The following is a 16,164-nucleotide window of genomic DNA, read 5'->3' on the forward strand; positions in this document are numbered from 1 at the left end:
ATGTCATATTTGTAAAATTAAAAAGTAAATTGCTGTTACTTCTTTTTACTGATAAAGGTAGAGTTGACTTCCAACTAGAAAACTGGACAAAATATGTGAAACAAGTTGTGGATCTTGGACATCAGGTGGCACAGAGATGAGGAAAACAGGTGAGATGAGCCAGGACATCACCCACCCTTCTTCACGGAGGCAGCTTCTAGGCACCAGTGCATGAAGCATTTAACAAAAATGGCCCAACTGTCTCACTGTGAGATGGGATAATATTTTGGGGATCCTGAGGAACCTAGAAATTTGTGGACCAGTGTACCAGAGAGGAGGGATGTGGGCGAAAGAGAGAGAGGGAGAGAGATGAGGGCAAAGAGGTGGGGGGAGGCGTCACTGTGAATCTTGGACTGAGTACTGATCTGTAAGTAAAGAGAGAAGACTCAATGAGTTTGGTAAACCTCCCTGAAGGGGCCTCCTTTGGGGCCCTGGACCCTACTTGGATGAGAAGCCATCTTACACCCCTAGCCTCATGAGAAACAGGTGACCCTACTTAGGTAACCTGGTTCTTGAAGCATCTTTTTACCTCTTGTCACATTCTTGCTTTAATTCAACTAAGCATTTCTTTAGAATGTCAAGTTTAGATGCTTAATACATCAGCCAGGCACTCTTCATTCCTGAGGCCTGTGTGTGGTGTTTATCTGCCTTCTGTTTGTTTGTTTGTTTTATTAGGGATTCAGGGATCTCACTGGAAAGAACTGTTTGCTCGGTGTCTGCCAGCCTCTTTGTCTAGTTTCTTGTGCAATTATTTGTTCTAGTGAAGTGAACCCAGCAGAGGATTTAATGGGGTCATTTCATAGCTTGTTCTTTTCTCTAGGATAGGGTTTATTTTATGCAAAATCTGACTATATTATGGTAAAAATTGTTGCCATTGTTCTTTGCTGACATACACCATTCTAAGGCCTGGGAGCGTGTGGCTGCAGACAGCTGGGAGGCTGCCTGACACGGGCTCTCAGGGCCGCGCTGTCCATCCAGTAACAATGGCTGTGACTCAGTCAGATGAACTCAAGAACAGTCTTCTTCAAATGGGCCTTTTTCACCTACAGAGACTTTCTCACCTGTTAAAATGAGTTTTGTTAGTTCTTACCAAAACTGGGATAACTTTTAATGCACATGTGTTTGCTGAGCTGTTCTTTTTCTTTGTTTTTTGTCTGCACCAGGTCTTATTTTAGGCATGTGGGATCTAGTTCCCTGACCCGGGATTGAACCTGAGCCTCCTGCAATGTGAGTGCAGAGTCCTACTCACTGAACCAACCCTCCACCTAAAATTAGCATCTTGAGTTGAAGTTATCATGTTGGCAGGACTCTCTGGCTCCGCAGATCACCTAGATTCTCTTAAACTCTTGTGCATTTTCAGGAATCCCTAGCTTCCAGCATTCATTCTGGAAATTTACAGGGTTGTCTGCAATGCGGAAACCAAAATCAGATAAAATTCCTATCTCAAATTGCTTTCAGCTGACTGAGGAGCTACCTGCTCAGCAAATATATATATATCTCCTATGCCCTGTCTGTACTCCCACTAGCCTGGACCCCAACACATGAAATGAGGAATCAGACTGGAAGTAGAGAGCTGATACAGTTACCACCAGGGGAATAAAACCTGCTGGAATACTTCTTCCCCCACCGGTAAGATTTATCTTTGTTCTTTCATCTCCCTCTCCACTTCTAGGCCTCTTTATTAAGCTGTTGAACCCCCAGTGCTCAGGTGGCCAGCACCCAGTGTGCAGGACTCTAGGATGTCAGGGAGGAAGGCAGTGTGTACCTTCAGGTGGGTGTGGATTCACCCTAAGTGATGATGGTAACTACATCTGCCAAGACCATAAAACTGCTATAACTACTAAACTCTGCATTTAAGTAGTTGTGTCCATAAATTGAGTTTCCCCAGTAGCTCAGCAGTAAAGAATCTGCCTACCAATTGAGGAGATGAGGGTTCAATCCCTCGGTCAGGAAGATCCCTTGAAGGAGAAAATAGCAACCCACTCCAGTATTCTGCCCGGAAAATTCCACGGACAGAAGAGCCTGGCAGGCTACCGTCCACAGGACTGCAAAGAGTCAGACAAGACTTAGCAACTGAGCACCAGACACAATGCACACACGCCTATAAATTATGAAATGACAGTGATTAGTGTCCTGGCCACACCTGACAGCCTGCCCCGCAGTCAACATGCATGTCTTCCCACCTGCTGGGCCCACCACTGTCCTTCCAGAAAGTCTGCTCCCGGAAGTCGCAGACAGGCGTTCAGCCTGAAAAGATGAGGGGACACTCTGTGCAACGGGCAGGAGTGTAGCAGAGACACAGAGAGTGACCAAAGAGGCTCCGCATCCCTGCTCGTGAGCAGAGGAGTGTGGAGACGCTCCTGCTTGGCGAGTGGGTGGTAACCTCTCCTAGTCTCTGGAGTAGGTGAAAAGCCCACTCCACTGCCAAGACAGCTTATTGTGAGAGCACATGAACACTTCTCCCACATGTCTGAAATATGGCTGACTGGTGAGTTAATTTCCCCTGCTTTTGCTGCTGTTCCGTCTCTAGGTCATGTCTGACTCTTTACGACGCCAGGAACCGCAGCACGTCAGGCTTCCCTGTTCTCACTATCTCCCAGCATTTGCTCAAACTCATGTCCATTGAGTCAGTAATGCCATCCAACCTTCTTACCCTCTGTCACCTTCTTATCCTCTTGCCCTCAGTCTTTCCCATCACCAGTGTCTTCTCCAGTGAATCAGTTCTTCGCAATCAAGTGGCCAAAGAACTGGAGCTTCAGTTTCAGTATTCCAGCAGGTTTAATCCGCCGGTGGTGACTGCATCAGAATTCCAGATTCAAGATTGCCTCTTAGCCTTCTTTACGGTTCAACTTTCACATCCACACATGATTCCTGGGTAAACCATAGCTCTGACTATAGGGACCTTTGTCGGTAAAGTAATGTCTCTTCTTTTTAGCACTGTCTAGGTTTGTCACGTCTTTTCTTCCAAGGATCAAGCGTCTTTTAATTTCATGGCTGCAATCACCATCTGCAGTGACTTTGGAACCCAAGAAAATAAAATCGGTCATTGTTTCCACTTTTCCCCATCTATTTGCCATAAAGTGATGGGACCAGATGCCATAATCTCAGTTTTTCAAAGTTAAGTTTTAATCCAGCTTTTTCATTCTCCTCTTTCACCCTCATCAAGAGGCTCTTTACTTTCTCTTTGCTTTCTGCCATTCGAGTGGTACCATCTGCATATGTGAGATTGCTAATATTTCTCCTGGCAAACTTGATTCCAGCTTGTGACTCATCCAGCCCAGCATTTCGCATGGTGGACTCTGCATGTAAGTTAAATAAGCAGGGTGACAATATCGAGCCTTGGAGTGCTCTTTTTCCAAATTTGAACCAGTCCATTGTTCCATGTGCAGTACTAACTGTTGCTTCGTGTCCTGCATACATGTTTCTTGGGTATCCCATCTCTTTAAGAATTTTCCACAGTTTATTGTGATCCACACAGTCAAAGGCTTTAATGTAGTCAATGAAGCAGAAGTAGATTTTTTAATCCCCTTGCTCTTCTGTGATCCAGCAGATATTGGATCTGCTCTGGTTCCTCTGCCTTTTCTAACCCAGCTTCTACAACAGAAATTCTTGGTTCATGTACTGCTGAAGCCTAGCTTGAAGGATTTTGAGCATCATCTTGCTAGCATGTGAAATGAGTGCAATTGTATGGTAATTGGAACATTCTTTGGCATTCATTTCCCTGAGATGAGGTTATTAGCAAAGAGACTATCCTGTACCTAGTTTGAATACAAACAACAAACACAACACCTGCGATATTTACAGAGTGGGCTGCTCTGATCCACAGGGCCCTTGACAGGAGTATCTTGTCAGAAACTCTCCTCCTGGAACTTACTTCGGCAGCAGCATTTCTGGAGCAACCAGAAGGGATGGAAAAGTCAAGGAAAGAGAGAATAAAGCTCCAGTCACTGAAGATGGAGTGTCTGCAGGTGAAACTCAGCAGGATACACAATCTTGGCCTGAATTTTAAAAACCAGAGACTAGCTTCCAGGTCACACAGTCATCCATCAACAATGTGCCCTGGAATTTTCCTTAACACACTGTGAAATATTTCAGCATATATAATCTGAATTGTCATTGAAGAGTTTACTTCACTTTAAGGGATTCTATCTGGGGGGATGTCGATGGGCTGAAAACAGGCATTTCCGGAGAAAAGCTCTTAGGTTCCTTTCCGCACTGTCCTGCTCCAGATTCCTCTCTGTAGGGCAACCCAAGAATTCATAGGTCCTTGGCTCTGAAGAGCAGACCTGGAAGTGCTTTGACAACACCTCTAGCAGAACACACTGGAGAGAGAAACAACACCCCCTCGCAGGGCTGCCCACAGCCAGAGCCCCATCTGCACTCTGGGTTTGTGCTTGGCTCCCCCGCAGCCCTGTGTCACTGTGTCACTCAGAGCACAGTAGTACACAGCCGAGTCTGATGCTTGCACTGCCCGTTTCTGCAGGTGGAAGGACCTGTCACTCTTAACAAGAGTGGCCTGAAAACCTTCATGCTCTACCTTCTTGTCTGCTGTTAAGCCCTTCAGGAGGAGTTGAGGAGCTTTGTTGAGATGCTGGACGTACCAGAAAAGATAGACATTCGAATATGTGGCCTGGTAAGTGCAGTTCAGGGTCATGAGAGCCCCCTCTGAGACAGTCACTGGGCCTTCTGTCTGGTTCACTGAGTCACCATTGGTCCCTCCTACAAAAAAAATCGCTTTGTCATTGTAGAAATGTACAGGAGGAGAGTTTTCAGTCCGAGAAGAAAAATAAAACTTACCTATAGGTATAAGAAAGTGAAAAATCATTAACATTTGGAATAAAATGTTACTTACTGAATATTAAGATGATCAGAAGAACTGAGTGAGTGACAGGATGCATTTTCCCAAAAGAAAACGATCCTTGTTCCCTGGAATACACCAGTCTAACAAATCTAGTCTCCCTCTGGATGTTACAGAAGCTCCTCACTCAGAAACTGAGAGCCCCTTTCTGTACTGCAGCAATATTCTGTCTTGTGGCTACAAAGTAGGCAAGTGAAACCAGCTCCTGAATACGAGGACCTGCATCTGAAGGAAGCCCCGCCCTCTGGTGGTGATCATGAAAATTGCACTATAGTCGAGTCTGACCTATCCCTCCTGATAACAGTTTGTGGGATTACATACGGGAGAATGGGACAGGACCCTAAGAAGAGAGTCCTGAACATAAGAGTGCTTAGGGAATATTCTATTATTACTTCCATAATTTTTTGCATGGTACAGGTATCTCTAGCTTTGCAAGAAACCCCAGTTACAATTTCTAGATGAAATTGTCAGAGGTTCCTCCTTGTGTCTTCGATTCCCATGGGTCAGAGATGGATCCCTCCGTATGGAAAGTGCTTCCTCCTCTCCCCAAGTCATTTCTCTAAAGTACTTATATTCATGTTGACTCTGTCAGCATGCCCTGGAGAAAATTTTATCTAAGGCAGGTGTCAAATAATGTGTAGTTAAGTGATAAGGTTATTATCCCGATTTATCATGGAATGACAGATTTGTAAAACACAATAAAAGTAAAATAGGTGACTTCTTTTTCCCTGATAACGGTAGAGTTGATCTTCCAATTGGAAGACTATTTTTGGACCTTGAACATCAGGGAGCACAGAGATAAGGAAAACAGATGAGATGAGCCCTAACATTGCCCAGCTTCCCCTCTGTACAGGAGAGGAGGAATGTTGACAAAAAGAGAGAGAGAGAGAGAGATAAGTGCAAGGCAGGAGTGGGAGGAGTCAGGGAGGGGTACAGTTTGACCATCCTTGGATGATGGCAACCTTACGTCTTTAGCCTCATGAGGGACAGGTGGCCTTAATTAGGTACCTTGGTTCTTGAAACACAAACGCTATTATTTCCCTTCTTGTCACATAGTTGTTTTAACTCAACTAAGTATTTTTTAGAATGTCAAGTTTAGATGCTTAATATGTTAGCCAGGCACTCTTCATTCCAGAGGCATGTGTGGGTGGTGTTCATCTGTCTTGTTTGTTTATTAAGGATTCAGGCATCTCTATGGAAAGAACTGTTTGCTCAGTGTCTGTCAGCCCATTTGTCTGGTTTCCTGTGCAGTTATCCGGGCTAGTGAAGTGAACCCAGAGAAGATTTAACGCAGTCATTTCACAGCTTGTTTTCTCTAGGGTTGGGTTTACCTTATGCAAAGTAAGACTGTGTTATGGTAAGAAGTCAAAACATTGGTCTTTGCTGACACACACCATTCTAAGGCGTGGGGATGCTGCGGCTGCAGACAGCTGGGAGGTTGCCTTACATGGGATGTCAGGGCAGTGCTGTCAGCCCAGGAACAATAGCTGTGACTCTTAGTTGAATTAAGTCCAATTTGTTTATTTTTGTTTTTATTTCCAGTACTCTAGGAGATGGGTCAAAGAGGATCGTGCTGTGATGTATGTCAAAGAGTGATCTGCCTGTTTTCCTTTAAGAATTTTATGGATTCTGGCCTTCATTTAAGTCGTTAATCCATTTTGAGTTTATTTTGTGTATGGTGTTGGGAAGGGTTCTAGTGTCATCCTTTTACCTGTAGCTTTCCAATTATCTTCTGATTAAAAATAAATGTTTCTAAACGACAATGACCAAGTCAGTTGAACTCAAGAGCTGCTTCTGCTGCTCCTGCTGCTGCTAAGTCTCAATTGTGTCCGACTCTGTGTGACCCCATAGATGGCAGCCCACCAGGCTCCCCCATCCCTGGGATTCTCCAGGCAAGAACACTGGAGTGGGGTGCCATTTCCTTCTCCAATGCGTGAAAGTGAAAAGTGAAAGTGAAGTTGCTCAGTCGTGTCCGACTCTTAGCGACCCCATGGACTGCAGCCTACCAGGCTCCTCCGTCCATGGGATTTTCCAGGCAAGAGTACTGGAGTGGGGTGCCATTGCCTTCTCCGGAACTCAAAAGCAATCTTCTTCAAATGATACCTAATAATGGACATAGAATTTCTCAACAGTCAAAATGACCTGTTTTTCTAAAACTAGGGTATTTATTAAATGCACAGCTGTTTGCTGAGCTTTTCTGTTTTGTTTTTGGTTTTGGCTGTGCCGGGTCTTAATTTCAGCTTCTGAGATCTAGTTCCCTGACCAAGGATCAAACTCAGGCCCCCGGCACTGGGAGCGCAGAGTCCTATCCCCTGGACCAAAGTTCCCTCTAAAATTAGGGGCTTGAGTCAAGTTCTCATGCTGGCAGGACTCTGGCTCGGTGGATCCCCGAGGTTCTCTTAAGCTTTTGTGCGTGTTCAGGAATCCCTGGGCTCCAGCATTCATTCTGGAAACTTAGAGAGTTGTCTACAACGTGGAAACCAAAACCAGACATGATTCCTGTCTCAAACTGCTTTCAGTTGACTGAGGAGCAGGTTAAAGAAAAAAAAAAAAATCCTCTGCCCTGTCTGTAGTCCCACCAGCCTGGACCCAGAGATGTGGAATGAGGGGTCAGACCAGAAGCAGAGAGCTGACACAGTTACCACCTGGGGAATAAAACCTGCTTGGATACTTTCCTGTCACTGTTCGGACTTCGTTTTGTTTTTCCATCTCCCTCTCCCTTCCTAGGCCCTGTTTATCAAGATGTTGAAGCCCCAGTGCTCAGGTGTCCAACACCCAGTGTGCAAGACTCTAGGTTGTTGGGAGGAAATCTGTGTTTACCTTCAGGTGGGTGTTCAGACATCCCCCCGGTTAAATAAGGATGGGGACTACATCCTCCAGGAATATTAAAACCATTATAACTATTAAATTCTGCATTTTTATAGTTGTGCCTATACATTTTTAAATGACAATGATTCAGTGTTTATGCCACATCTCCTAGACTGCCCAGAAATAAAACATATACCTCTTTTCTCCTTCTGTGTCCCCCACTGTCCTTACAGAAACTCTGGTCCTGAATTTGTAGACAGGAGTTCAGCCTGCAGAGATGCGCAGGGTAAACTCTGTGCAATGGGCCCAATTGTAGCAGAGATGCAGAGACTGACCCAAGGGGCTCCGCATTCCTGCTCATGAGCAGAGGAGTGGGGGGAGGTTCCTGCCTTGGGAGGGGCTGATACTTTCTCCTAGTTTCTTGGAGCAGATGAAAAACTCACTCCACTCCAAAGGCAGTCTGCCTTCAAACTGGGTGCAGGATGAGAATATCCTCTTTGCCAGTGATCATATCATCTCAGGGAAAATTAATTCATCAATCAATCAAGTTTCAGATATATTGAAAAAGTGTTTATATAGTCTTAAAATAAAAACAGAAAAAAATCTCTCCTTAACTTATAGAGATATTGTGTCTCACAAGTTATCCAATAGCAGTATATTTTTTTTTCAGGTGAAAAATGCCATTTCTTCATTATCTTTTATCTTGACATGTGGAAATTTGCTGAATGTTTACTAATTGTGTGCAAGGCTGAAAGCAAATGAGTTTGAAGGCTGCAGTGGTGATCATGTCTTAGTGCATTTTTCCACTGATCTGTCAACAAATATGGGAAAATACACCTTCTGTTATATAGTCAGGGGAATTAAAGTGGCCCTGCCTGGCCCTGAGAAGGGCACTTTTATGTTGAGCATAAGTCACCTGCTCTTCTCTGTCAGGACCAGGGGCTTGTCTGGAGGGGCTGCTGAGATGGGAACATTGACCACAGGGCTACCAAACCCTGTAGGCAACATTCCTAGCAGTGCCAACACGGCCCTGGCTTTTCCCTGAGCTTCGGTTCCTTTCCTGAAAAATAAGGAGAAACTTTGTGTAATAAAAATAATGTCATGAATGAAAATCTGATGTAGGTACTGGAACAAACTCTGCCTTTTATATTAATAATGGTCATCAGTGAGTGATCCCTCCTGTATCAAGATGCCTTAATATGTACCTGTGCTTAAAGTTTTATTTCTATAAAACACACAGGCAGGTGTGTTTATATATAATCTAATTTTATAATGATTTTAAACAGATAGAGATATAGAGATGATTTTGATTCTTAAGTCCATGAAGTAGGTTCTATTATTGCCATTTTACATATTAAGAAACTCATGCACAGAGAGGCTAAGGAGTGCCTCAAAAGTCATGCTGTGATGCAGATGACAGGGTTTGAATCCAGCTAATTTCAATTCATCCTTTTATTAAGGATGATATCAAATGTATACAAAAGTGTTCGGGATGGAAGAGCAAAGGCTGGGCCTGTCCTCCCCTCCTGCCTGCCTGTCCCTTTGCCTCCGCCCTCTCCCGTCCAGCGACGCAGAACAGCTTCTGATGTGTTAAAGGCAGGTGGCTTCCCTCATCACTCTACTCTCTTCCTGAGCCCGTGGCTTCTTATTACACTGTGAAGCAATGTGAGCAGCTCCTTGATAACTTCTACATCACACCCTTGGTGGATTCATGTCAATGTATGGCAGAACCGATACAGTATTGTAAAGTAAAATAAAATAAAAATAAAAGTTTAAAATAATAATAATAATAATACTAGTCCTTGCTTAAGTAAGGGAGGGTGTTAGGAACTCAAAAAGGATAGTGAACTAAGTGGTCCTGTGAGGTGAGTAAAATTTTGGAAAGGACTTCCCTGGTGGCTCAGATGGAAAAAATATCTGTCTGCAATACCAGACACCTAGGTTCAGTCCCTGGGTCAGGAAGATCCCCTGGAGGAAAAAATGGCAACCCACTCGAGTCATCCTGCCTGGGGAGTGCCATGGACAGAGGAGCCTGGCAGCCTACAGTCCACAGGGTCCCAAAAGAGTTGCACACGACTGCGCGACTCACACTAACTCAACAGCAGCTTCATGACTAACCTTTACACTTTACAGACGAGGAAGCAGAAAGTCAGAGTGAACGACCTGCTTAAGGTCACACAGTCTGTGCTGTGAGGTCCTTTCTGCCTCCTATCCTGTACTGGAGACCATATAGCCCCCTGGAACATGAGCTCCATCAAAGCAGACATCACATCTTTCTTGCCAACTGATGTTTCCCCAGAGCTGACCAGAAAACGAAGAATTAATGAATAAACTATACTGAAATTTCTCACACTGGGATCCATGCTGTGATGATAAAATTCACAGGACAAAAAAACAGGTATATTTCCATGAGATGTTAATTCAGATCTGTTTGCTTTGTGGATTAGCTTCTACATTATGACTAATAATTTAAAATTTTATTTTGGGGCTATTCATGTTGTGAATGGTAAATCTGCATAGATTTTAAAGATAAAATGAGTCTATATCAAAGGCATTATGCAATCAAACACGACTTTTGACCTCTACCCCAGAGGATGTTGTGCCCTTAGATATTTTTATAGAGAAGCTAGAAATCCAGTTTTCAATGTGATGTCTGATTTTTAAATAATAGCCATAACTACTAACTTCATATACACAGTCCAAGGTTGCAGCCTCCTTCTCCACCACAGAAATTGCAGACTGGACTTGAGTTACTTTCTGGGTCATGCTGGATCCTGCAGGAAAGAGCCTTTATTTACAAGCATGATGGTATAGGGATGAAGTGGCTTAGGACCTAATGCCCCGATTGCACTGCCCCTTATCTCTGCCTTTCAAGATGCATCAGGTAACAATGCTCTGCCCTCCCCACAACCTTGGCACTGAGAGAGGGCATGAGTCCTGTGTGTGGCCACCCTCACCAAGACAGACAGAGGCTCTGCCCGCCCTCGGCGCACTGGCAACCAGCATATGGGCAGCTCCTCCCTGCAGTGATGCGTCCTCTGCTCCATTTCAGATCCAGATCTGAATTCTGCACCCTGTGCTCAAGAGGTCCAGGCAGAGCTCCGGGGCTGTGAGATGCTTCTGCCCCACGCAGGAAACTGAGTCAGCAGCTGGAGGGCAGTTTGTCTGTGTCGGGTCACACGCTTCCTTCCTAGGAGGGAAATGCTAGACTTCTGCACATCAGTTTGTCGAATTAGGACACTATCAGACTAGAAATAAACAGTGGTAAAACAGAATCATGTTCAGTTCATTCTCCTTTGGATCAAAGAATCAAAAGGAACAATGGGGTTTGTATTTTAACAGAAACGCTGAATTTTTTGCTTCAATCTTTGTCTCTGCCTCCTATGGAATCTGGTAAAAGTTACCTGCGAAATATTTTGTTGTCTGTGAACGAATTCATATCTTGCCTCTGCATCACAAATCTGTCAAGTGTGTGCCATGTTAAATAGCAGCAGGGGGAGAAATACATGTGTATGTGATCACAATTTACATGTGTGTATTTGTGTAAACAAAAGTAAATTCAGAAAATTTTAGTCATTGCCTAAATATAAGAACTCCTGTTAAAACTCAATACATGTTTTTCTGAATCACCCGCAACTCTTCCAAACCACATCCATTAATTGTGGTGCAAATTAGGATAGGGAAAACCCTGAAAATACACAAATCCGAAGCCAAGCATTATCAAAAGCAATAGCAATCCTGTTAGAAATGCCAGCAGAGTTCAATCTCCATTGACATCTGTTGCTTGCATCATAGTTTTAAAACTCTTTGACATCGTAAATATTGGGAGTTGTGTCTCACTGCTCTCACATAGGTCCATGAGAACATGTAAGACCAAGGTCATCAAAACTTTAAATGTTTTTGCTTCATAAGGGCTTTGCCTGGTGGCTCAGCTGGTAAAGAATCCGCCTGCAATGTGGAAGACCTGGGTTTGATCCCTGGGTTGGGAAGGTCCCCTGGAGAAGGGAATGACTACCCACTCCAGTATTCTGACCTGAAGAATTCTTGATAAATCAATTTGCTTAATGCCTGAGATGAAGATGGACCAGCATTCTTTTTACCCTCCCTCTCAGCTTTATCAGGTAGCTTTCACTTGAAAACCCTCGAAATTCTTGAAGTCACTAAAGCAAACACTAGATTGTAGGCTTTTTAATTGAGAGAAAATTGCCTTTGAATGTTTTTACTTTAGCACAAATTACTAATGTGCTTGGAAAAAGCAATGAAACTTCCTCATCATGCCTGTATTGTTGCTGTTTAGTCGCTAAGTTGTGCCCAACTCTTTGCAACCCCATGAACTGTAACCCACCAGGCTCCTCTGTCCATGGGATTTCCAAGACCAGAATACTGGGGTGGGTTGCTGTATCCTTCTCCAGGGGATCTGCTCGACCCAGGGGCTGAACTCATCCTGGAGAAGATCTTCTGCATAGGCAGGCAGATTCTGTACCACTGAGCCCCCAAGGAAGCCAAGACCCATATTTACTAATTGTCTAAAAAAGGATTTGCTTTAATAAGATATACACTGTAGCAGAACAGAAAATGCTGTATCTTACAGTCTCAATGAGGAGACATATTTGTCACATGAAGGATGTTTTTTTATTTGAAAAATATAGTCCTCATTGCCATGGCAAAGACCTGTAATGTATGCCCCTTTCATATGGCTACTGAGGCTCAGCTATTAGCCCTGAAATAAGCAGGTTATTCAATCACTGAGAATCTGAGCAACTTTATGTTCAAAGTCATAAAAGATGATGACTGCAATTTTTTGGCCTCAGTGTTCAGGAATATATACAGACTCCTGTGAGTGCCCATTGAGTAAAGTACAGTTTTCATTACTGCATTAACTTAGTTTTCATCAAATGAAAATTTCAAAAATTATAAAATTCTAAGAAGGCAGTAGTATTTAACAAAAAAGAAAGAGATTTCATGGTGGTTCTATCAATTAGCTTTTAAGAATAAAAGTCATGCATCAGAATGATTGACAACCTACCCAAGCTCTGCTCCTAACTGGTTATGTACCTTGATTAAGTTATTAAACATCTCTACACCTCAAATTTTAACATTTTTTAAATTGGAAGTTTCCTAGTATCCACCTGAAGAGGTGGAGAGGGATTTAAAATGCTTAGCCCATTGCCCATAAAACTGCCAATGTCATATACTGGAGACAAACAGAGCTCAGTGAGTGAATAAAGTGATTGATTTGTGAAAGAAACATTATTTTAAGACACGTGTGGTGTCTTAAAGCAATACAATCCTAAAGCAGGAGACTCGGTCATGTCTACTATATTCTCAACACTTATTCATATGACTGACACATATGAGTATGTGCTCAAAAAGTTTTCCTGAATGAATGCAGGTATAACTTGGAATGATTATATCTCATGTAAGCATGAAATCATAATTTTAAAGAGCATTTTCTCTTGTACTTACTCATTTTACATCCTAAGGAAATGTTGGTACCAAATAAAGCAAAATGAAATGAAACAAATATGAAAACACAAAAAGTCGAACCTTTAACTGAAACTACATTTACTTAGAGCAATAGAGCTCCTGCACATGAGTGCTCATACCAGCATTATTTATAAGCGCTAAAAAGTGGAAATAACCAAAATGTTTCCAAAACAATCACTCTTCAAGTGAAGAATGGATCAGGAGAATAGGTGGTATCGCAGAGCAGCCTATTAAGTGACCATAAGGCGTAGTGGAGAGCTGATATGGAGACACGCCATGGAGAGACTCTGCGAGGCGAAAGAAGACAGGTACAAACAGTCATATGCGAGCTGATTCTATCTCTAGGAAACTCCCAGAACCATCAAATCCACAGAGACCAAGAACAGAGGAGTAGATGCCCGTGTCTGGGGGAAACGGGGAACAGAAGTGACTGCTAATGGGTACAAAGTTTCTTCCTGGGGTGGTGTTACAGTACTGATGACTACACAACTCTGTGAACATGCTAAAAACCACTCAATTGTACAGTTAAAAGCGTGAAGGTGATGATATGTGAATTATCTTTATAAAGCTGTTATTTAAAAAGTGATAGAGCTGAAAATATTCATATTAATTACAGATCAAGTGCTGGGACAGAAAACGTCCTGGGGGGTTCTAACCTGCCAATATCAGGACAAAATAAGATGGTTATAATGCTTTGATCTTAAAGAGGAGAGTAAAATTTATGAAGAGGGTTTACCATGAAGAAAATTCAGCTTGTATTTCAGGATCCCTTAGTGTCCTGGGCCCAAGAAACTTGACTCTGCAATTTCATTTTCTTTTTCTTAAGAAGAGTGTCTGAAATCAAAGAAGGATCAGGCTCTGCAAAACCTTCATCTTTACTTGTCAGTCCCACAGAATCATACAAGAGGGATAAAGGACGAGTGAGGTTCAGAGACTCCAGAATGCCAGAACGAATTTCTCTCGGTGAGTTTCATTCATTGCAAGTTACAGTGAGAGCCACACATTTCTCTGTTTTCTGCTCCTCTGCTGTGGGAACATTGTGAATATGTCAAGAATTTAGAATCCCAGTCAACAGAAGTCCATGCGCCCTCTTTTCACTAACAGACTGAGTGTTTGCTTGGTCACTGAATTTGACACATTTCAAAAGGATCAGAGGCCTCAATTCACCGATAAAGATAATGTCAGGTTCCGTGGTCATGCTTATGTCTAGAACTTCTCACAGCACAGATCCTCAAGACCAGGATTGGGATCATGACTCAGCATTCTGTAAAGAGCTGCCATGATGACAAGATGCGGGTGGAGCTGTGTCACCAACATATAAGCAAGACACCTCATGCACAAAATGTTCACTGACTAGACTGCTCTGGCCCACAGGGCCCTTGACAGAAGGAGTATCTTCTCAGGAAACCATCTTCATGGGACTCGCAGCAGCAGCATTTCTTGAGCAACCATAAGAGTTGGAAAAGTCAAGGGAAGAGAGTGTGAAGGTCCCAGTCACTAAAGATGCAGTGTCTGCAGGTGAAACTCAGCAAGACACAAAATTCCGGTCTGAATTATAAAAATCAGACAGTAGCTTCAAGGTCATACATTCATCCATGAACGAGGTGCCCTGGAAGTTTTCATCAACAGGTTGTGACATATTTCAGCATATATCAACTGAACTGTGATTGAACAGAGTTAATGTCACTTCCAGGAATTCCATGCCATCTGGAGAAATGTGACTGGGCTAAAAACAAGCATTTCTGGAGAAGGCCGTTGAGATTCCTCTTTTCACTGTCCCTCCCAGATTCCTCTCTGTAGACCAATCCAAGAATTGCAGCGTTCTTGGCACTGAGCTTCAGAGCTGGAAGTACTTTGACGATGCCTCTGGCATAAAACGGGCTCTCAGGTGGCCTAGTGGTAAAGAGTCTGCCTGATAAACAGGAGACATGGGTACCATTCCTGGGTCGGGATAACTCCCAGGGAAAGAAATGGCAACCCACTCCAGTCTTCTTGCCTGGGAAATCCCATGGACAGAAGAGCCCACTACAGTCACAGGGTCGCAAAAGAGTCGGACATGACTTAGCAAATAAACAGCAACACAGCTAGCATAAAACACCTAAGACAGAAACAGCAACCCGCTTGCAGGGCTGCCCACAGCCAGAGCCCCATCTGCACTCTGGGTTTGTGCTCAGCTCCCCCTGCAGCCCTGTGTCACTGTGTCACTCAGAGCACAGTAGTACACAGCCGAGTCTGATGCTTGCACTGCCCGTTTCTGCAGGTGGAAGGACCTGTCACTCTGAACAAGAGTGGCCTGAAAACCTTCACTCTTTGGCTTCGGGTCTGACATCGAGCCCTTCAGGAGGAGTCGAGGAGCTTTGTTGAGATGCTGGATATACCAGAAATGATAGGGAGAAAAACCAGCAGTCTGGTAAGTGCAGTTCAGGGTCATGAGAGCCCCCTCTGAGACAGTCACTGGGCCTTCTGTCTGGTTCACTGAGTCACCATTGGTCCCTCCTGGAAAAGAATCACTTTGTTATCGTAGAAATGTACTGGAGGAGAGTTTTCAGCCATAGAAGAAAAATAAAACTTACCTGAAATCATAGAAAAATGAAAAATCATTAACATTTACTATAAAATGTTACTGAATATTAAGATGATCAGAAGAACTGAGTGAGTGGCAGAATGCAGGTTCGCAAAAGAAAACGATCCTTGTTCTCTGCAATACACCAGTCTAACAAATCTAGTATCCATCTGGATGTTACAGAAGCTCCTCCCTCAGAAACTGAGAGCCCCTTTCTGTACTGCAGCAATATTCTGCCTTGTGGCTACAAAGTAGTCAAGTGAAACCAGCTCCTGAATACAGTGAGGAACCGCATCTGAAGGAAGCCCCGCCCTCTGGTGGTGATCGTGAATATTGCACCACAGTCTGGTCTGACCTATTTCTCCTGATATTAGCTTGTGGGGTACATACAGGAGAGTGGGACAGGCCC

General features: G+C 43.6%; 1 pseudogene and 1 gene segment (V, D, J or C); both read right to left on the bottom strand.

Annotated features, from left to right (window-relative positions):
* Positions 1-4,348: 4,348 nt before the first annotated feature.
* Positions 4,349-4,937, bottom strand: LOC128054448 (T cell receptor alpha variable 18-like). The segment is given in 2 exon segments: positions 4,349-4,758; positions 4,892-4,937. Coding segments are annotated over 2 exon segments (456 nt in total).
* A 10,316-nt stretch (positions 4,938-15,253) lies between these two features.
* LOC128054706 (T cell receptor alpha variable 18-like) lies at positions 15,254-15,925 on the bottom strand (annotated as a pseudogene).
* Positions 15,926-16,164: the final 239 nt, after the last annotated feature.

The sequence above is a fragment of the Budorcas taxicolor genome, chromosome 10 (assembly GCF_023091745.1).
Source record: "Budorcas taxicolor isolate Tak-1 chromosome 10, Takin1.1, whole genome shotgun sequence".
Lineage (NCBI taxonomy): Eukaryota > Metazoa > Chordata > Mammalia > Artiodactyla > Bovidae > Budorcas > Budorcas taxicolor.